We start from the raw sequence: 22,635 nt of genomic DNA, 5'->3' as shown, positions 1-22,635 counted from the left end.
TTCCTATTTCTCCACATCCTCTCCAGCACCTGTTGTTTCCTGACTTTTTAATGATCGCCATTCTAACTGGTGTGAGATGGTATCTCATTGTGGTTTTGATTTGCATTTCTCTGATGGCCAGTGATGATGAGCATTTTTTCATATGTCTGTTGGCTACCAATTGTTCTTGAAAATAATTAGATTTTATTTTTCAAAATTCTACAATTCACACTTTTTGTTAATTTGTTCAAATAGTCTAAGTACTTCTCTACCTCAACATTTGCTTTAACTTCCTTCTAGAAAAGCCTAGAAAGTCTAAAAATTACACAAGGTTGGCCTTTCCTAAAGTTAGGATGTGCCCAATACATTTAGGTTTCATGAGTCAAAATGATTTCCTTTTTTTTTTTTTTTTTGAGATGGAGTCTGGCTCTGTCACCCAGGCTGGAGTGCAGTGGTGCGATCTTGGCTCACTGCAACCTCTGCCTTCCAGGTTCAAGTGATTCTCCTGTCTCAGCCTCAAGGAGAGTAGCTGGGATTACAGGCACCCACCACCATGCCTGGCTAGTTTTGTGTTTTTAGTAGAGACGGGGTTTCACCATGTTGGCCAGGCTCGTCCTGAACTCCCGACCTCAAGTGATCTGCCCACCTCAGCCTCCCGAAGTGCTATGATTACAGGCATGAGCCACCGCGCCCAGCTGATTTACCTACTTTATTTATTTATTTATTTATTTATTTATTTATTTATTTATTGAGACAGAGTCTTGCTGGGTCACCCAGGCTGGAGTGCAGTGGCATGATCTCAGCTCACTGCAATCTCCACCACCCAAGTTCAAGCAGTTCTCCTGCCTCAGCTTCCCGAGTAGCTGGGACTACAGGCATGCGCCACCATGCCCAGCTAATTTTTCGTATTTTTAGTAGAGATGGGGTTTCACCAGGTTGGCCAGGATGGTCTCAATCTCTTGACCTGGTGATCCACCTGCCTCGGCCTCCCAAAGTGCTGAGATTACAGGTGTGAGCTACAGAGCCAGGCCCGATTTACCCTTTATAAATGTTTTTTTACTTCCATAAATTTCTTTGTTTTGTTTGTTTGTTTGTTTGTTTTTGTTTTTTGTTTTTTGTTTTTGCCAGAGTTTTGCTCTTATTGCCCAGGCTGGAGTGCAGTGGCACAATCTTGGCTCACTGCAACCTCTGCCTCTCAGGTTCAAAGCATCAAAGCATTCTCCTGCCTCAGCCACCTGAGTAGCTGGGACTACAGGAGCACATCACCACATCCAGCTAATTTTTTATTTTTAGTAGAGACGGGTTTCACCATGTTAGCCAGGCTAGTCTTGAACTCCCGATCGCAAGTGATCTGCCCACCTTGGTCTCCCAAAGTGCTGGGATTACAGGTGTGAGCCATTGTGCCCAGCCCGACTTCCATAAATTTCTAAATGTTAAATTGAGAGCTGCCAGGTGCTACTTAATGGCTATTTGCCTGTGTCCTTGTTAAAAATGTTTTAGTTTCTTTAAATTATTGTATTGCTACAAGTGGTCTGCCCTCAGGTTGCAATTTCCTGCTGCAGAGAGTAGCTCCCACTAAGCTCTTTTAAGTCTGAACTGTAATGACCAAGGGTATTCCAGATGTGCACCACAATTCTAAGCAGCACTCCGTAACTCTTGTTTGACACACCTGAAATCAGTTTAATACCATTTTGGAAAAGAAGATTTCAATATACACTTTACTTGGATATTTTAAGAAATATGTACAGGAGTGTTCATACCTCCACAGCAGTTCTTCATCATGATCATCAACAACCACAACCATTTGTTGAACACTTACTACATGCCAGGTTCTGCACTAAGTATTTAGTCTGCATTATCTTTGTTTAATCTTCACAATAATCTTTATCTGTCATGGTTGCAGTGTAAAAAATAAAAATAAATACAATAAATAAATATTCACAATAATCTGAGCTGGGTATTGTTAATTCCATTTTGCAGATCAGGAAACCGAGCCTCCAATAAGGTAATGAATATGTGCAAGTTTCGACAGTAAGTTGTGGAACTAGAACGGGAACCCAGATCTGATTCTACAGTCCCCATTCTTAAGCACTATCTCTTGCACTATACTATACAAAAAATACCTACAACTTGGTAAGAAACCAGAGGACATGAACATGTATATTCATACTAGTAAATGTTAATATTGAAGTTCTCATAGAACCATTTTTCTCATTGATGTTAATGAATCCAATAGTTTATATTAATCAGCTGTTAATTTATAAAAAGTTTGTTTTAGGCACAGCAAATGAAATTTAAAAAAAGATCATCATTGAGAAAAAAGAATACATAGGTTATAGAATTATACTTTATCTCTAATCATCAGCAGGGTATTATTTAATAATACTTCAAGATCCTGTCTTCTAAATGTACTGCATTCACCCAAATATCTGACAGCATCTATAAAGAACTGCAATCCATCAACACTGAACGTAAATGAGACTCGAGAAAGGGAGTGGATTAGACTTAACTGAGAACAGAGTTCAGATGCCAGAAGACACACCCGTCCTGGAACTTGGAGATGGGGAGGAAGGAATGGGAGAAGGGAGCCAGGGAAGGCCACCACGGAAACTGGCAGCCGCAGCTGGACACTCTGCTTTATTTACCTACAAAAGGGCTTATTGATCTTTATGAAACTATGCATTCCTGCCATATTAGCTGACTCGTCTCAGTTTTTCTTCTGTAAAATAAGGATAAATGATTGCCATATTCTCCACAGGGCCATGAAAGATAAAAGATACAATAAAGTGCTTGGAGCTCTTTGAAGGAGAATTTATTTAAATCAGAAGTGTTTATCATTTTATAACACTTCCTTGGGTATCATATTTCTGAGCATAAACTACTGATACTCTGCCATATCTGATAACAGAGATAGCCATATTTACCCACTTGAAGAAAATCAAGGAAAAGACAAAAGACTGAGAAAATAGATATGGAGCAGTGGATTATTTACATTATAAAGTTACTCTTAATTTTACTGAGCAATTCCCCAAGAAAATTCCATTAAACAGAGTCACCATCATAGCTTGAAGTGTGAGAGCATTCAAGGTCATAACTAGTGTGTGTTGTGCCCAAATCCTTCATAGGAACCCCAGGTATCAGCATGAGATGTATAGAAGCCTTAGAGGTTCAAAATTCAATGTGTAGAGGTTTATTGACTTTTGAGGAGTGGAATGCACTACTACATACATTTTTGGTGTGGGTTCAGGTGTTCTGAGATGGTCAGAAGGAGTGTTAAATCCATGCATTTCAATCATGTGGATATTTCTGGAAGGTTTTTTCCTACTGCCAATCACAAAATAGCAACACAGAAAATGACTACAGGTGCTTGCACCACCTGCTTTGAACAGTCATCTTCCATTAGAATTAGACTGGCACAAAGAGCTGCCAGTCAGTTTCACAGCATCCCTAATTATCACACTCCCTCTGAAATTGGGTGCACATGCTCAGTGCAGTTACTTTGGTAGAACAAAATATGGTGTTCTGAAGCAGATAGAGAAATGCCAGAAGTTGTTAATGGCTGACGAAATGTTGATGACTCACTCCGTCTGCAGGATGAGTTTGAAAAGGATGGCTAGTGTTACTGGTAAAAACAAGTTTCATAGTTACGTTTTTTGAGTCAAATGACAGTTTATTAGTGGATCTTCTTTGGCATTACCAGATTAGTCTAAATATAAATTTTCTTCTTATATATCTGCATCCTCCCCACTAGGGATGGGATTTGGGGAACAGTGCAGTGCATGAAAATTGTGATGGAGGAACTTGCTTTTCAACTGTCTTAAAGACAGGATAGAATTTGGGCTGGCAGGAATGAGAACATACATCCAAAACAGTAGTTAAAGCAAAAGTAAATCCCCCAAAAAGGTACTCTACAAACTACTGAAGAATGAATGAGTGAATACACAAATAGTGTGAGAACATGATGTTGGAGACAGCATTTTACTTAGAGTAAAAAAAACTGAATTTAAAATATTTTGCCACCTACTAGCTCTATGATCTGAGGTAAGTCATTTAACTGCTCTGTGCCTCAGCCACTTCATCTATAAAATGGGCATAATAACCTATCTATTCTTACCTAGTTTAAATGTATTTTTAAATCTGTATTTTTTGTTTAAATTCTCAAAACTTGAAAGGCTGTTTTCAAGAACCCTCAGAACAAGTCCAGGAAACATCCGTATTGCAGTCTGACATGTGGGAAACGACTACACTCTAGGGCCGTGGCACTCAAACTGTGGTCCCTGGGCCCTCAGCATGGGCAGAGCCTGGGAGCTGGTTAGAAATGCAGATTCTCAGACCCAGCTCAGACCTACTAAATCAGAATGCATTTTAACAAGATCTCGCTGCTTTGTATGCTCATTAAAAGTTTCAAAGCTTTGCTCTAGAGCTAGCAACAGCTCACACACAGGTAGGAAACACCCCAAGTGAATTGGAATAGTATCTTAATCAAATCAACAAATATTTCTCAATCCCTTATTAGCGCCAGGCATTAGTTTAGGTGCTGGGTCGCAGGACTGCACTAATCAGATAAGCCTCAGCATACACAGTTGGTGGGGGCTGATATACAATGAACACATAGGCAAACGGGAAATTTTGGAAAGGGTAAGTGCAAATGAATGAGGGTGGCAGGGAAAGGGGTCATGATACTTTAGTGAGGATACACCTCCAGCAAGAAGAGTCACTAGCAATATGATGCACCTGTAGCGGGACCAGTTATTCCTCCTCATTCTTTCACCTGGAGCAAGAATTCAATGCTTCCTTTCTACTATTGCTCCACAGTGACCTCCTCAACTCCTCCATTTTCAACACTACAGTTCCTTATTCAAGCACAAAGACGTATTCTATCTGCAGTATAAGGTACATGAAGGATTATTGAGATTCAGTTTGAATCATTGTTTTACGTTAGTTCAAATTAAAAGTTAATTTCAAAATAATGTAAAAGTCAGATTTTACAGTAATACATCCAGATCAGTAGCCTGAAGTATGATTTTAATCAAACACCAAAGACTAACTAGATGAGTTCTTGTGAGAATAGTTCTACCAGCATTGTCCCTTTTTGCTCATTAATTCCTTCATTTATTCTTCATTCATGGAATATGTACTGGACATTTATTTTTGGCCTGCCTCTGAGCAGGGCATGAGAAAAAAAACTAAGCAAAAAGCAAACATGCTACCTGTCCCATTAAGGTACCTCTTTCCGAAGCTGAGCTTCCTTTCTGTGTTCTTGTTCCCATTCCCTCTGACCCCATTGGAGGCATTGCTCCCCCATTTATTTTATTTTTTATACACCAAATTGCAGAGCTAGGGCTTAGGGGGATGGACTGCTGCACATTTTCCATTAGCTCATGTTAGTCAGTAACTGGTAATGTGTCTACCTCCATACTCAGCCTTCACAGGTCAACAACACCTATGTCCCCTTATGTGTGAAGCCCGTCCTAGCTTCCTTTCCTTTCTTCTAAACCAAGAATGCATGATCAGGCACTTCAGTCTTTCTCTTGGGCATACACTGAGCTCCTTTAATCAAATCCCAGCTCTGGATGACTCCAACAATATTCCTCTCCCATATCAGCTACAGAGCAGCTAAGAAATACAGATCACACTACCCAAGAATACAGAAGTCACTGTAAACTCATTATTACACCTCCTACCAACCCTTAAAACAGCATTCCCATTCGATGTTTCCCTCAACGCAATTTCAAGCCCATGCACATCTGTATCATTTCACCTAAAAACTCTTCTGTACCCTAGTCTAATCTCACTCTTAAGACTTGCCCTGCTTCACTGGGAAAATAAAACCCGCGGGAACTTCTCAGCTCTGAGGTACCACTGGCACAGGTGCCTGATTACCATAAAGATAACTTCTTGCTCTTAGAAAAGCAACAACTTCCTCCACTCAGGCTCGGGGTCCTAACCCATCTCACCTGCTTGGTGTTACCAATTGTTCCCTCTCCTACACCTTCCAATTCTCCCTCTTTACTGGATCTTCGCTATTAGCATTGAAAACCTGTTCCCATTTTCAATAAAAGAAGAAGATGAAGAGGAAGACAAAGTCAGAAAACAGAAGAAAATAGAAAAACAACAAAAAAGTCTTCTGGATCCTCACATGCCTCTGCAGATACAATATCTTCCCCATCTTCACAGGCAAACCTCACAAAATAAATGCCTATAGTCTCTCTCCCTCTGCTCACCTCCTAACTATTTCTGAGCCCGTTGCATCTTCATAACCACTCATGTGACTCCACCACAGCTCTTGTGAAGACTTCCTATGTCTTTCAAGTCATTATGTCCAATGGATACCTTTAAATCTTCGCCTTACTTGGCTTTTCAGAAGCAGTAAATAGGGTGGATTACTCCACTCTTCCTGAAATCTTCACTCTATTCCTTTGGCTTCTGTAACACCACATCTAGTTTACCTCCTACCATTCTCCATGTTCCTTGGTGTCTTGTGCTGTATGACATTCGAATACTGAACTTCCTCTCAGCTCAAACATCTTTTCTTTCTACAAGCTCTCTCTGAGAGTTCTCCTCCATTCCCATGGCTTGCATTTGCTTCTTTACGCCTTTGAGTTCCTGATTTATATGCCCATTCCAGAATTTTCTCCTGAGCTTTAGAACCAGGTATCCAACAGCCTACATGACTACTCTAGCCAGATACCACACAAGCCCTCTCATTAATCATGTCCAACACTGAATTCACAATCATCTCCCCAGTCAGCACCTCTTCCAGAATTCCTTATCTTGGGAAACGGGACTGCTTTCTATCCAGCAGCATCGCATCTGTTACATATGCAAAAGACCTCTAGTCATTCCTGAAGCATCTTACCTTCATCCCAATATCCACTTGATCATCAGGCCTTGTTTATTCTATTCACTAAATATTTTTGAGTCCATCTTCTTCTCTGCACCTCCACACTCAGTACTCCGTTCCAAGCTACAATGATCTCCTACATGCACCATTACAGTAACCTCATACAGCCTTCTTTTACTATTCTTTCCACCTCCAATTTGTTCTCCTCACAACAGAGTGAAAATTTTAATAAACATATCTATTCATCGCACTTATGGGCAAAAACCTTTCTGAAACTGTCCATTGCTTGTAGGACAAAGTCCAATATTGATATCTGCCCTATGCAGCTCTGCACGGTGGGCCCCTGTGCATTGCCCCAGTCATTTTCCCCCTTGCTTTCTGCTCTCCAACATTTCTGGTCTTTTTTTTTTTTTTAATTCCATGAATTTCAGATGTCATCAATTGTAGGACATGTCCTAATTCCGGGGATTTTTAACGTGATGGAAAATGCATCTTATAATTAATTTGTAAAACACAGTAGTTCCCGACACTGGCTCTTCCAAATGCAGAGTGTTTGCTCCCAATCCTACTCCCACACCTCCCTTTTTGCTTGGTGTACTTTTCTCATATTCCAGTTTTCAGCTTATGTGTGACTTCCTCAGGAAAGTGCTTCCAGAATCCCACCCAAGACTAGGTTAAGATCCTGGTTACACACCTGTACCCTCATGGTACACTCTAACTTTTCAAAGCATTTATGGTGACCGTGAAACAGCTGTTTGTATGGGTAATGTGTTTAAAGTCTGTCCCCCTTCATAGACCACAGACTCAGAGACACTGCAGGGGCAGTGTCTGCCGGGTTAACCACTCTATCTTCAGCGGATAACACCTGCACTGACTTCCTTTAATCCTCACAGCACAATAATAAGGTAGATCTATTATTATCTCCTTTATAGAGAGGAAAAGTAGGTCACAGAGAGGTAGCTACTCAGGTCACACAGCTATTAATTTGAACAGATAAAATCTGATTACAGATTCTTTTATCTTAACTGCCCTCTATCCTACTTGTGTATAATGTATACTCAATGATTATTGAATGAATGAATAAAATTTTCAAAAAGTATTTTAAATGTTAATTGTTAATGGAAATTCAAAAACTGGGAGAAATAATGAGACTAAGGAGTTGGTTATTGATAACCTTAGAGACAATTTCAAACTCTAATGAAACATTGATTACAAAGACCATGTCTTACTCCTTTATGGTTGGTTGACGATATCTTCCTCATCACTCTACAAAATAGAGTGTTCCTCACAGCATTTACTGTTACATGATTTTTCCTTTCTGTCTTCTCTCTTTCCTTTGTTGTTTCCTCCCTCTCTCTTTTTTTATTTCCCTCCTTCTCCTCCCCTCATGTCTTTTTTACCTTCTCTCCTTCCCTCCCCTCTCCAGAAACTACGTCATGAGCACCTATTATACACTAGGGAATAAGTGAGGCACAGTGGTAAATAAAACAGCACCATCCCCACCCTTGGAAAACATACGATCTACAGAAAGGAGATTTAGTACACAGGTAAACAAATAAATACATAATTATAGAATCGTGGTCCCTATTAAGACAGAAACAGAATTCAGTGATAGAGACTAGCTGATGGGAAGAGAGGGGCATGGGGAAGGGGACGAGAGCCCTTGAGAGGAGTGGAGGTATAAACTGCACCCAATGAATGAGGAGCTGGCATGAGCAAGGGGAAGAGCATGCTGGAGTAGTGCTGTCCTGGAGCGAGTACAAGCCCTAGGATGTGGAAGGAGTGGATGGAAACCAGAGTGGCGGGGGCTGTGTGTGCCCGGGAGGGGCTCGCGGGAGGCCAGGGGAAGGCTTTGGAGGGAGTTAGGTGGAGGAGAAGCATCATCATGACTTCAAAAATTACACTCAAGACCACAGGGATAACAATTTAGATTTGAGGGCTGGAGAAAAAGGAGTAACACGAATAAAGACCCAACAAAAATGTAATTGTCCTCCAGGCCAGGGGGCAGGCTCAGACTGGGAGGGGACTGGACTGACAAGTAGGGAATGAGGGCTCCTGTAACCGTAAAGCCCTTGGCAGACCAGGAGGAAGGGAGGCTGGGGTGCTATGTTGCTAATTCCTCCCTCTTCTTGGTTTTGCTTTCTGTGGCCCGCTCCCACGGTGCCTGACTATGCTCTGGGTGCAGGGCTCCAAGGGTACAAAAGCCTTATATTGACCCTATACAAATACTAAGGCAAAGAAGAGGGAAAGAGGCAGTATAAGTCTGACTTCTAACCAGGAACTCAAGGCCCCTCCTTTCAAGTCACCATGCGTAATCATTGTCTGCTTCTCTGCTAGGGAGTTAGGATTTTTCATTTTTAGTGAGAAAACTTTTATTTGGAAAGAAATCAAAACCATGACAAAATGGCAAGCCCTCTACACAACGCTGGGAAGGAAGGAAAGGTAATAGCCATCATACTGTTTTTCTGTGGTGCTCTGCAGTTGACTTTCTCACTCTGCTGCCTTCTGACCCTAACAGCAAGCCCGGAGATCTTGCACATGTTACATACACTCTGTAGTCAAGGAAACTGAGACTCAGCAAGGTTACATGACCTGCCCAAGGTATCATAAATAAAATAACCAGTGTAAGAAAATGACCAGACAGGAAAATGAAGACACATAGAGGGGAAAAGACCAGTGTAATCATGGCCTCAAAGTCACAAGGCTGAAACAAGCCTGCGAGATCAGGATGCTGGGCTGTGTACGTGGAGCCCTGGGGGCCTATCATGAACAGCCGCAGAGCACAGTGAGGGCGCTTGCTGGTGCTGATCACGATGACAACAGGAACCCTGAGAGATGTGTTCTAAGTGCGGCTGTGAAGGAGTTTCCAATGAAGTGCTTGAAGCTCCACAATGCTCATTTATGGGTTTGACATAAAACTCTAATACCACCATTTGAACATCTTAAGCTCAGCTGATATCTACAACAAAGTTTGCCTAAACCTAAAAAGAAACTCAACCACGGTATGCAAGCTGCACAGTGTTTTTAAGAAAATATTGCATGGAGATTTCTACCATATATTATGTCAAATATTTGTTTTCATTCATATGATCATTATGGCTCCTAAGAGAGATTCATTGCTGGCTAGATGTTAGGCACAAACGGCATCAGCTTAATTGGAATTGGGCAGAATGTTTGTTTACCAACAGCAATATGTCACAAGAAATAAATATTCCTTGTCATTCTTGCCTCGGCTGTATCTCCCTTTCCAAGTAACCACATCTGAGCGTGGTGCTTCAGCAAACAGGCATGTTTTTCAGAACATAACACAGTGAGCAAACAGTTCATTTTTGAAATTACACCAGGAAGTTCACTCACGTCCGTTCATTTCCCTCTACTTCAACTCTATTTCTTTTGCTAGTCAGTAGCTTACAACTCTTTATCTAATAATTTTTCATGTCATTCTTTAAGAAGAGAAAACATGCCCCTGTACACAACATTTTAACTATCCTATTCATTCTCTTACTGACTAAATTCATTGTATAGATTTTCTTTCACTCCAATGTTACACAGCTATATAGGATGTGCTTGTAAGGAGATGGTTCTTTCATTTATGACACAGAAAAGAAAGCTGCATATAAGCAGGACATCCATCTCGACCAGATGTACAAGTAATAATGAGGCTATGCAGCTCTTTTTCTTCATTCTTTAAGAAATGTTGACAAATTCCTATTGGCGTCTGTGGAACACTCCAGTATCCAATAACCAGCATAAAACACTGGGAATTTATGGCTTACCTGAGAAGTATTTGCTTCTAGAAGTGATGACACATCTCAGGCATTAGCTGCTTGAGTAGCAGTGAGACCCCAAAACTAAGTTCAATCACATTTAAGTTGGACATCAGACAAAGACAATTTAGGGGACAGTGGAGACTGTGAATCATTCATTAAGAAATGATGCATTATATCGTGTTGTTGAACAGAACAGCCATATGGAACATCTGTTCCCGAGCCATGCAGTAAAATGGACCCCTTGCCCTGGCTGCTCAGAAGACAACGGCCCTCCTGTTCCTACACTGCCACCCTTATTCTTTTCATATGGATGGTATTTCATGATGATGTATTACCTCTGCCGGAAATTAGTAGTTATCCAGCAAATGCACAAATTCACCCTATAAAAAGAGGACTACATTCTCAAAGATCACCAAGGTCACAGCTAATTCTATTGACAGCTGAAAACAGTTAAGCTGATTTTACCACCCAGTCAGGGGCCAAGAGGGGAAAACATGGCCTAAAATTTCCTTCTGGCTAAGAAATTTGAATTTAATCCAGGCATTCTCAGCCTGCCACCCACCCCCAAAATCAGATGGCTCACAGTGTCATTATGACATCTCACTTCTTCCATGCAGGATCTAGGAGGGGTATTTACAGAACATAAGGATGAAGGTATTTGGCCGTAAGAATCAGAAGTAGGTCTTCTATGGCATATGTTGTGCCAATTTAGGAAGTCAGTGCAGAATTAATAGCTAAAATGTTATGTTTGTGATCTGCACAAATGGTGTAATATTGTCACTTTTTGCATGGAGGTGCTTTGCTGACACTGTTCTTTTGATTCCATGAAACACAGGAGCCTGTGATCTCAGCCCAGAGAAAATGCTCAGTAAATATATGTTGAGTGGACATGGCCAGGGTAGGCTGGCCATTGCTCTCTCCTGGGATTCTGTCCCCATTAGAAGACCTCTGCATGATTCTTCGAGGTCACTCTGCCTTTGCTTTTCCTCAGACTGACTGTTTGGCCTGGGTGGCTGGTGCTGCTGTGTCACAGGCAGAGGGCAGCACCTCGTGTGGTGGAGTTACCAGGCTCCATTCAGCTCCCTCACCAGAAAAGGGAAGCTAAAATGTGCTTTCTTGCCCCAGTAGTTTCTGGAATTCCGAGAAGCCGTGGCTTCACTGTCGTCAGACTGTGAGTTTCTCTTTCAACGCTGAGATATAAATGTTTATTTGGTAAGTCCATGAGCTGAATGAGGCTGAAATAGCACATAGTAACTACTTTTTTATTTTTTTATTTTTTTATTCCTTTTACTTATATGGCTGGGATAGCAGACTGAGCCCAGGTTGAAATGCAGATGATTCTGAGAACACCAGGGAGGGGTCTCCAGGAAACAAAGAAGATGAAAATTGTCAGTCAAGATTCAGCTTAGTTAGGTTTCCACGAATTTAAATTGCTCCTAACTTTCCATTTTAATCACTGGAGCAGCATTTTCTATACTCTAGTCTCTGAGAGACAAGTGTGCAGTGAGATGCTAACAGTTGCTCTACTCAGAAAGAATCCTAGGACAAGATAGGTTTGGCAATGCAGCTTTTTTCCTCGTAGAACTTTTCAGTACCTTAGCTATGATAATGAGAGAGAGAGAGAGAAAAGAAAAAGCACTCTAAAAATATTAGTACCACTGTGAAAAGGACACATCTATGCCCCATATATTTATATTTTTTAAACTAAAATATTAACTATGTAAGGAACATCTGCTACGTGCAAGACACTATGCTTTTGGAAAAGCAAGCAGCACAGAAAAATCCCCAGACTCAAAGTTAGGGGCCTTGGGCTTTCATCCCAGCCATTTCACATAAGCAGTAATGAGCAAAAGATTTGTTTTACATTGTTGTTAATATTCCATAAAACTTTATAGAAATTTCACATTTACCTTCTGTGAGAATAAAATTTAAATTAAACCTAAAATATGTTTGTGTTTATTAAAATTCAATACTTAGGATAATTCTGTGAATTAACACTGATTACACTGAATTTGTTATTGTTTAACAAATGCAATGTTTTTCGTAGCCAGCATCTTTCACTGCACACACATACCATGTGGGAGATGGAAGAGGTCCTTAGTGGTGGAAGATGACATCTAAGGACTTCCTGCAGATCTAAACTTTCAAAAGCCCCTAATAAGAAGAATAATAATAAAATGTATTTTATATAAACTTTTTATGGAGAATGTTTATCCTGCAAACAGAGGCTTCTGCTGTGGTACAGCCAAGATGAACCCATTCAAGCTCAATGAGAGGACAGCCTAAAATCCCCACTTTCTCCCCCTGCTGGCCGTGGCAGGAACTACCTGCCATTCCTGTATGGTGGGGACAGTTTCGATATGGTCCATACCTCTTCTTTAGGAAACCACTGTCCCTCCTATAATAATTCTGTTTCGTCCAGGATTTGTACCCGTGCCCGGCCACCAGAATGAACACACGTCTCATTCCTGGAAATCAAACGCACCCTCTCCCTGGTCATGGTGATGTGTTCAGAGGCAGCACAAAGCCTGGCTTTTCAGAGTCCTCCCTTTTATTTTTGCCAAGAAATACCAGGAAAGATGCTCTTTGTTTCCTTGAGATCATCAAGTCCATTGTTAATAGCCGCTGTCAGGACCGGCTAAGAATAAATGAAACAAATGAAAGGACGCGTCTGAGAGCAACTGTGACTCTAACCTGCTGCAAGGGCACCTGTCATCACTTTTCCTTCTGTGTGTTGCATCTAATGAGCACTGTCCCCAGAACTCTCTACCTTTGGATCAATCTGCATTTCAATGGCTTCAACTCCAGGGAATGACTCAAGTTTCTTACCCTCAATCAAAATCACAGGACAAAATTTACATGAGGTGTATCACCAGTAATCTTTTAAAAATTATATATATATGTGTATATATACATATACACATGTATATCTGTGTATATAGATAGAGATACATGTATTTGAGGACCTCTCCCAAAGTGGCTCATCCTTCACCAGTAGTTACATCAAGACAGTGTTTCTGTGTGTGCACATGTGCCTTTTAAATAATATCTATAGGCCAGGCACGGTGGCTCACACCTGTAATCCCAGCACTTTAGGAGGCCAAGGCGGGTGGATCACCTGAGATCAGGAGTTCGAGACCAGCTTGGCCAACATGGTGAAATCCCATCTCTACTAAAAATACAAAAAATTAGCTGGGCGTGGTGGCAGGCGCTGTAATCCCAGCTACTCAGGAGGCTGAGGCAGCAGGATCGCCTGAACCCGGGAGGTGGAGGTTGCAGTGAGCCGAGATCATGCCACTGCACTTCAGCCTGGGCAACAAGAGCAAAACTCTGTCTCAAAAAATAATAATAAAATAATAATAATATCTATAGCCATTTTAATTACTTTATCAGCAATAAAGGCAAGAACCAGAAAGTAATGGCTTGATATGGCCTAACAATTAAAGGTCACAAACTCTACATGCCGACTAAAAAATCATGCAGAAATTTCCTGGCAGAAATGTCTGGACTGCACCCCTGAATAAGCCTGTGTGTAGCAGGATTGTTGGTTTCCAACTCTAAGCCATTCTTTCTTCCTTTTTCTCCAACAAAAGCTCCTTTCATTTAGGCATTGTGATCTCCTGTGACTGGTTGACCTGTAAGAGTCAGAAATTAGCCGCTGCCTGAGAAGTCTCCAGTTGTGCTGGACACAGTAGAGAGAACCTGGTTCTTGTGGCCACTACTGAGCCCCTAGAATAACACTCCTGCAGCCACCTGCCTTAAAAATGTCTCTTGTGAAATAATGCATTTTCCTCATTGTTTAAAGCAGTTCATTTGGGTTTTCTTCTTTTTTTTTTTTTTTTTTTTTTTTGAGACGGGGTCTCGCTCTGTCGCCCAGGCTGGAATGCAGTGGCATGATCTCGGCTCACTGCTAGCTCCGCCGCCTCCCAGGTTCACGCCATTCTCCTGCCTCAGCCTCCCTAGAAGCTGGGACTACAGGTGCCCACCACCACGCCCGGCTAATTTTTTTGTATTTTTAGTAGAGATGGGGTTTCACCGTGTTCGCCAGAATAGTCTTGATGTCCCGACCTCGTGATCCGCCCACCTCGGCCTCCTAAAGTACTGGGATTACAGGCGTGAGCCACCGCACCCGGCCCATTTGGGTTTTCTTCTTTCTTGCAGTGAAAATAATCATAACTAATACAAAGCTTATTTACTAATCTTTGTTGGACAGTTTTAATGTTGAGTTACCTATTATCCAAGCCTGAAACATATTCAAGGAGTAAATTAGGAGAAAATGCTCCACACATATACTCCTAGGAACAGAAAACAGCTGATGATGTGGGAGGAAAGAAGTGGACTTCTGAAAAATAAAATAAGAAACAGGAATACAGTCAGGCATAGTGTCTCCTGCCTGTAATCCCAGCACTTTGGGAGGCTGTGGAGGGTGGATCACGAGTGTCAAGAGATCGAGACCATCCTGGCCAACATGGTGAAACCCTGTCTCTACTAAAAATACAAAAAAAACAGCGGGGCTTGGTGGTGCACGCCTGTAGTCTCAGCTACTTGGGAGGCTGAGGCAGGAGAATCAGTTGAACCTGGGAGTCAGAGGTTGCAGTGAGCCGAGATCTTACCACTGCACTCCAGCCTGGCAACAGAGCGAGACTCTGTCTCAAGCAACAACAACCACAAGAAAAAACAGGAATAAAAAGTTAAAAATATAAAACTCAGGGTCATTTAGTACCAGAGCAGAGAATGCCACACACCTCAAAAGCCCACCATGGCGTTATTGTATTAAATAGCAGAACAATATTGAAATAATTCATTTAGGAGGAATTTTCAGCTAAACCAATCATTATTTTGTTTTTTCTACTTAAGGGTTGAGCTACAATTATCCAAAGAAAAAAAACAAGAGCTCATTAGCACCACTCATTCACTGAGAGTTCTGGGAGTCTTGGCTTTTACCCTACATGGATACCAGAAAGCATGGATTGAGAGTGCTTTGGAACACAGTGGCCATCTGTGCCCAAAAGCCACATTACAAAAAGTGATTGGGTCCCAAGGTCAGTGCACAAAGCCCACTTGACTCCAAATGGACATGAAGCATGTTGGGAACTACGGGGGGCGGGTAACGGGGTTACGAAAATAGATGATGTGAACCTACTGGAGATTACAGTGCTGTTCAGAGGGCATACCTATGTCATCTCACTCAGAATAAGGAGGTGTTTTCTAACAACACAACACCACAGGGAACATGCTGCCCAGAAAGCTGCCTGCTTGTCTCTGAACGGTGCAAGCTGAGGCCAGCTGACAATCTGTGCTGGAGAACAGACCTCTCTATCAGGTGAGAGACTGGAAGAGATGACCTATAAGGTCTCTTCCAATTCTGTTCCCAATTTGCCCACATCCGTGTGGGTTCTGAGGGGTCAAAAAGACACAATGAATACTGGCTGCTCTGTTCCTCATCAGTGAGTTGCTTGACAGAAGATATATGCCAACAGCAGGGTTGATCCCTCCTCTCCAGTCTCTGCCCATCCTGCCACTGCCTGAAATCTCCAGGCAAGCATTCAAGGAAGTCATCACAAAGGGCAGCAGCAGTGGGCAGGACATCCTTGTGGCCATGGGGGAGAAAATGAAATGTGTGCACACTTGCTAGCTTCTCCTGCTAGCTAGTCTTGAATTTTGGCTCCATATGTACTGAAATGCAGTACTCCTCCAAACCCCGGGTGAGCCAGACCTTCCACATGGAGGCTTCTCTGAGAGTCTTCCCGGACAAAATTAGTGATGCTTCCTTAGAACACTGTAGCAGCGTCTTGCTCCTCCTTTGCAGTGCCTCTCATATTCTACAATATAGTTATTTGGGGCACATTTTCTCTTTCCTACCAGGATGTAAGACTCTATAAGCAGGATCCATGAGAGCCTTGTTAAAGAAAGGGGCAGGGGGAGGAATTGGCTCTTTCTATCTGAGAGCCAACTAATCGGTTTTGAAGCAATTAGACAAGTGTACCAAGGATGGGTTTTAGAGATAATACTATTCATTCAACATTAATTCATTCTCATATAGACATGCTTTGTTTTACTGTGCTTCACTTTATTGCCCTTTGCAGATATTGTACTTTGTACACTGTGAAGGCTTGTGGTAATGCTGCATTCAGCAAGTCTATTGGCACCATTTTTCCAACAGCATGCACTCACTTTGTGTCTCTGTATTACATTTTGGTAATTCTCACAATATTTCAAACTTTTCTTTCTTTCTTTTCTTTTTTTTTTTTTCCAGAGACGGAGTCACGCTTTGTTGCCTAGGCTGGGGTGCAGTCAGTGGCGCGATCTTGACTCATAGCTACAACCTCCACCTCCCAGGTTCAAGCAATTCTACCTCAGCCTCCTGAGTAGCTAGGACTACAGGCACCCACCACAACACCTGGCTAATTTTTTTTTTTTTTTAGTAGAGACGGGGTTTCACCATGTTGCCCAGGATGATTTTGAACTCCTGAGCTCAGACAATTCACCTGCCTCAGTCTCCCAAAGTGGTAGGATTACAGGCTTGAGCCACTGCACCCAGCCCAAACTTCATTATTATTATATCTGCTATGGTGATCTGTGATAAATAAAAAAAAAGTCTGTGATGTTACTATTGTAATTGTTTTGGGGGTACCATGAAACGTGCTCATATAAGACAATACACTTAATTGATAAATGGTGTGTCTGTTCTGACTGCTTCACAGATCAAATGTTCTCTCATCTCTTTCCTTCTCCTTGGGCCTCTCTATTCCTTGAGACAAAACAGTATTGCAACTAGGTTAGTTAATAACCTTACAACGGCTTCTAAGTGTTTGAGTGAAGGGAAGAGTTGCATGTCTCATTTTAAACCAAAAGCTAGACATGATTAAGCTTGGGGAGGAAGGCACACTGAAAGCTCAGAAAGTCTGAAAGCTAGGCCTCCTGCATGAAAAAGTTAACCAAGTTGTGAATGCAAAGGTGCATTAAAAGTGCTACTTCAGTGAACACACAAATGTCAAAACCTTATTGCTGATATGGAGAAAGTTTTAGTGGTCTGAATAGATGATCAAACCAGCCGCAACATTTCCTTAAGCCAAAGCCTAATTCAGAGCAAGATCCTAACTCTTTTCAATTTCATGAAGGTTGAGAGAGGTGAGGACGCCATAGAAGAAAAATTGGAAGCTAGCAGAGGTTGGTTCATGAGGCTTAAGGAAAGAAATTATCCCCACAACATAAAAGTGCAACGTAAAGCAGCAAGTGATGATATAGAAGCTGAAGCAAGCTATCCAGAAGATCTATGAAAGATCATTGATGAAGGTGGCTACACTAAACAACAGATTTTCAATGACAAAACAACCTTCTATTGGAAGAATAGACTTCTTCCATCTAGGACTTTCATAGCTAGTAAGGAGAGTCAAAGCCTGGATTCAAAGCCTCAAAGTCCGGACTGACTCTCTTGTTAGGGGCTAATGCAGCTGGTGACTTTAGGTTGAAACCAATGCTCATTTACCACTCTAAGCATCCTAGGGCCCTTAAGAATTATTAATCTACTCTGCCTGTGCATTATAAATAGAACAATGAAGCTTGAATGACAGTATATCTGTTTATAGCATGGTTTAGAGAGTATTTTAAGTCTACTGATGAGACCTACTGCTCAGAAAAAAAGATCTCTTTCAAAATATTACCACTTATTGACAGTGCTCCTGGTTACCCAAGAGCTCTGGTGGAAATGTACAAGGAGATGAAGGTTGTTTCCATGCCCAACACAACATCCATTCTGCAGTCCATGGATCAAGGAGTAATTTGACTTTCACATCTTATTACTTAAGAAATACATTTCAGTTCAGGAGGCTGAGGCATGATAATTCTTTGAACGTGGGAGGCAGAGGTCGCGCTGAGCTGAGATCATGCCATTGCGCTCCAGCCTGGGTGATAGAGCAACACTTCAGCCTCAAAAAATAAATAAATAAATACATTTCATCAGACTATAGCTGCCATAGATAGTGATTTGTCTGATGGATCTGGACAAAGTAAACTGAAAACTTCCTGGAAAGGATTCACCATTCTGGATGCCATTCTAGAACATTCAAGATTCACGGGAGGAGGTCAAAATATCCACATTAACAGGACTTTGGAAGAAGTTGAGCCCAACCCTCATGAATGTTACTCCTCCTTTTCCACAGCCAAACATCTATAGAATAGAGCCAGCTTTCCTCTGATTTGGCATTAGTTCTGGCTCTCATCTTCCCAACTAAGTCTCTGCATCAGCCTTCTAGTGGCTTTTAGTCTCTGATGCACAAACCATTTCCTTGCTAATCCCATGATACTTATAAAACCCAGATCTTATTATGTCATTTCTCTGCTAAACTATGTATATTGAAGAAATAAAGATGAAAACAAAATGACATGGTGTTTCCCATCACAGGATTATCATTAAAATTAAAGTCTGATCATATCAAATATTTTTCCAGGGTATGGGGAAGAAGGTTCTCATACATAGCTGGAAGTATCAGTTGGTGTCATTTGGAGGGCTTTTAAACAATGTGAACTAAAACTTTAAAGGCACATACCTACCAACTACAGGGTTCTGAATCTACTCGGAGGAACCTTCCTAGGAAAATGAAGGAGGTATACCAAAGACATTTATTAAACCTTATTTAGAAGAGGAAAAACCACAAAAACCCAAATGCAAAACAATGAGGAGATGGCTAAACTGTGGCATATCCATGTTCTAAAATAGATTAAACACATGGCCTATGAGGGGTCTTCACAAAGTTCATGGAAAATGCATATTATAACAAAATTATTCATGGAGTTCAAAAAATTTTTGTATGAAAATAAACTTGTGCTAACTTGTTATAACATGCCTGAACAGAATCTAGTTTGAAGCACTAAGAAGACAGGACATCAGAGACATCGGGTTTGACAAACACCTCTATCAGAGAAACATGAGTTCTGCTAAAATTAAAGCAAGAACAAACATCAAATTTATGGTGAAGGTTGGGTAAAAACATTGTGAAATCACTGATGCTTTACAAAAAGCTAATGGGGACAATATCGCAAAGAAATGAGCAGTTTGCAATAACTCATTTTAAGAAGAGACAAGACGAAGTTGATGGTGAAGCCCTCAGTTGCAGACATCAAGTCATGTCAATTTTACATTAATTTGCCAGGAAAAACTTTATCTTGTTCATGCCGTAATTGAAAAGGACCAACCACTAACAGCACAAACAGTAGCCAATACCACAAACAACTCAACTGGTTCAGCTTACACAATTCTGATTGCAAAATTAAAGTTGAACAAACTTTCCACTTGAGTGCCAAAACCATTGTGCTCAAATCAGGAACAGACAAGAGCAGAGCTTTCAATGGAAATTTTAAACATGTGGGATCAAGATTCTGAAGCATTTCTTTGAAGAACTGTAATAGGAGATGAAAAACGGTTTTACCAGTGCAATCCTAAAGACAAAGCACAAGCAAAGCAATGGTTACCAAGAGGTGGCAGTGCTCTCATCAAAGTAAAAGTGGGCCAGTCAAGAGCAAAAGTCTTGGCAACAGTTTTTTTGGGCTGGTCCAAGCATTTTGCTTGTTGACTTTCTGAAGGGCCAAAGAACAACAATATCTGTTTATCATGAGAGTGTTTTGAGAAAGTTAGCCAAAGCTTTAGCTGAAAAATTCCTGGGAAATCTTTCCCAGAGAGTCCTTCTGCACCATGACAATGTTCCTGCTCATTTCTCTCATCAAACATGGGCAAGTTTATGAGAATTTCAATAGGAAATTATTAGGCAACTACCTTTCAGTCCTGATTTGGCTCCTTCTGACTTCTTTTTGTTTTCTAATCTTAATAATATTTCAAGGGCATCCATTTTTGTTCATCTAATGTGAAAAAGACCACTTCGACAAGGCTAAGTTCCTAGGACCCCCAGTTATTTAGGGATAAACTAAATGGTTGGTATTGTTACTCACAAAAGTGTCTTGAACTTGATGGAACTTAGGCTAAAAAATAAGGTGTTTGTATATATACTTAATATATATACACACATACATGAACTGATGTCCTTGAGCCATATGTTTATATTTTGAATTTTTATCTTTTAATTTTATTTTTCCACAAATATTTTCAAGTCTTTTCATATGTCTAAATATACTGACATGGAAAAACATTACATAACAATATGCTATGGGCTGAAGTCTCCCTCATCTCCAATTTCATATGTTGAAGTACCTCAGAATATGATTGTATTTGGACATAGGACTTTTAAAGAAGCAGTTAAGGCAAAATGAGGTTCTATGGGTTGGCCATAATTCAATATGACAGGTGTCCTTCTAAGAAAAGGAGGTTAGGACAGAGGCAGACACACACAGAAGGAAAACCATGTAAGGACACATGGAGAAGGCAGCCATGTGCAAGCCAAGGAGAGGCCTCAGGAGAAACCAGCCTTGCCAACACTTGATCTTGCCCTTTCAACCTCCAGAACTGTAAGAAAATAAATTTCTGTTGTTTAAACCACCCAGTCTGTAGTACTTTATTACAGCAGCCCTAGAAATTAACCACTATTAGATGTTTTTTATGGATGTGTATAGACGCATGTGATGTATGGAAAGCAGAATTACAAGGGCCCACCTCTACAGTGGTTACCATTTGGGAGGGAATGGAATTGAGACTGAGATTGAAAATAGTGGCTGAAGGGGATTTTAGTCTTAAAAGTCAGGTTTTACATCGTATGTTCTCACCAATATGTGAGCTAAGCTATGAGGATGCAAAGGTATGAGAATAATGCAATGGACTTTGGGGACTGAGGGGAAGAGTAGGAGGAGGGTGAGGGATAAAAGACAACATATATGGTGCAGTGTATACTGCTCGAGTGATGGGTGCACGAGGATCTCACAAATCACCACTAAAGAACTCACCCATGTAACTAAATACCACCTGTACCCCAATAACTTATGGAAAAATAAAATAAATTCTTTTAAAAAATCAGGTTTTAATTTTTATAATGACAAAATACTCACTTATCATTTTTTTAAAAATCTCTCTTTCATGGCACTCCATTGACTATAGTATGCAATGGTCTTCACCACCTGGATCCAACTGTTTTTGGAGCTTTATTTCATGTCCAGTCCCATCTCCCACTCTTGCACTCCCTTATACCGCACCAGATTATTCCATCATTCTAATGCCTATATGCCTCAGTCTGTCCCCTCTGCTGGATTGCTATATGCCATTTCCCAAGCCTGGGATGCTGGTCTCCAGAGCTCATACTGAATGTCACCTGCTTTATAAATACGCTGCAAAAGTCTTACTTGGAAGATTCCCTGAGGCATACTTCTCTGTTCTTTTGACATCTTATTCTCATTTGTGCCCCCGGTCCCTAATTGGTGCTGCAGCCAAGTAAATGCTCAATAAATGGTTCCAAATAAATAAATGATAGGAACACTTTCTAGCAGTTTGTTTTTCCATCTAGTGTATCTCAAAGGTCCAACATTTTATTCTGTGTATATTAACAAACTCCCTAAAGACCAGGGCTATAATTGTGGCATGAGTGAGGTCCTTGCCTTTAACTATTCCTTTGATACAATTGGGACAACTGTATTTCTGAACCAGCCAAGCCCCATTTGTTTTCAATTTTAGTGAAATCAGCTGAGAGTGCATTGCAGTTTATTTTATTCAAGTTCTGTGCCCACAAAGGTCTTTAATTAATAATTCACAATAGGTCCAAATAAAAAATTCCATTGACCTCTAACTCCAGGGACTCTGATAACCCAGGCCTTACCTTTTCATCAGCTTGGGTGAGCATTCTCTCTCCAGATTTGAGGATGTATGCTTCACATGCATTGCATTATAGGATGTGTGAGTATAGTCATTTTCATCGCTGTAGTCAGGACCGAGTAATGTCCGGGCCCAAGTTCCCATGTCATAAGGAGGAAGAGTTCCTCCAAACTCAGAGGGCAAAAATTCAGGGTGTATTAGCTGGTGAAGGCTGTTTAAATTGTTTCCATGCAGGAAAATCTGTAAAGAAAAAAAAAAAGTAATTAGCAATACAAAATCCAAAACATACAACC

At 41.0% G+C, this 22,635-nt stretch overlaps 1 protein-coding gene across 2 annotated transcripts in view; it reads right to left on the bottom strand.

The window, feature by feature from the left end:
• CLVS1 (clavesin 1) overlaps nt 1–22,635 on the bottom strand; it is a 228,581-nt gene that overhangs the window by 10,896 nt on the left and 195,050 nt on the right. For both annotated transcript variants that reach the window (XM_025393208.1, XM_025393209.1), the window contains one exon: nt 22,347–22,582. In XM_025393208.1, the coding sequence (XP_025248993.1) occupies nt 22,347–22,582 (236 nt within the window). The remainder of the gene's footprint in view (nt 1–22,346; nt 22,583–22,635) is intronic.

Source organism: Theropithecus gelada, chromosome 8 (assembly GCF_003255815.1).
Source record: "Theropithecus gelada isolate Dixy chromosome 8, Tgel_1.0, whole genome shotgun sequence".
NCBI classification, from domain to species: domain Eukaryota; kingdom Metazoa; phylum Chordata; class Mammalia; order Primates; family Cercopithecidae; genus Theropithecus; species Theropithecus gelada.
Note: the sequence above shows the minus strand (reverse complement) of the source record. Positions and strands in the feature narration are given on the sequence as shown.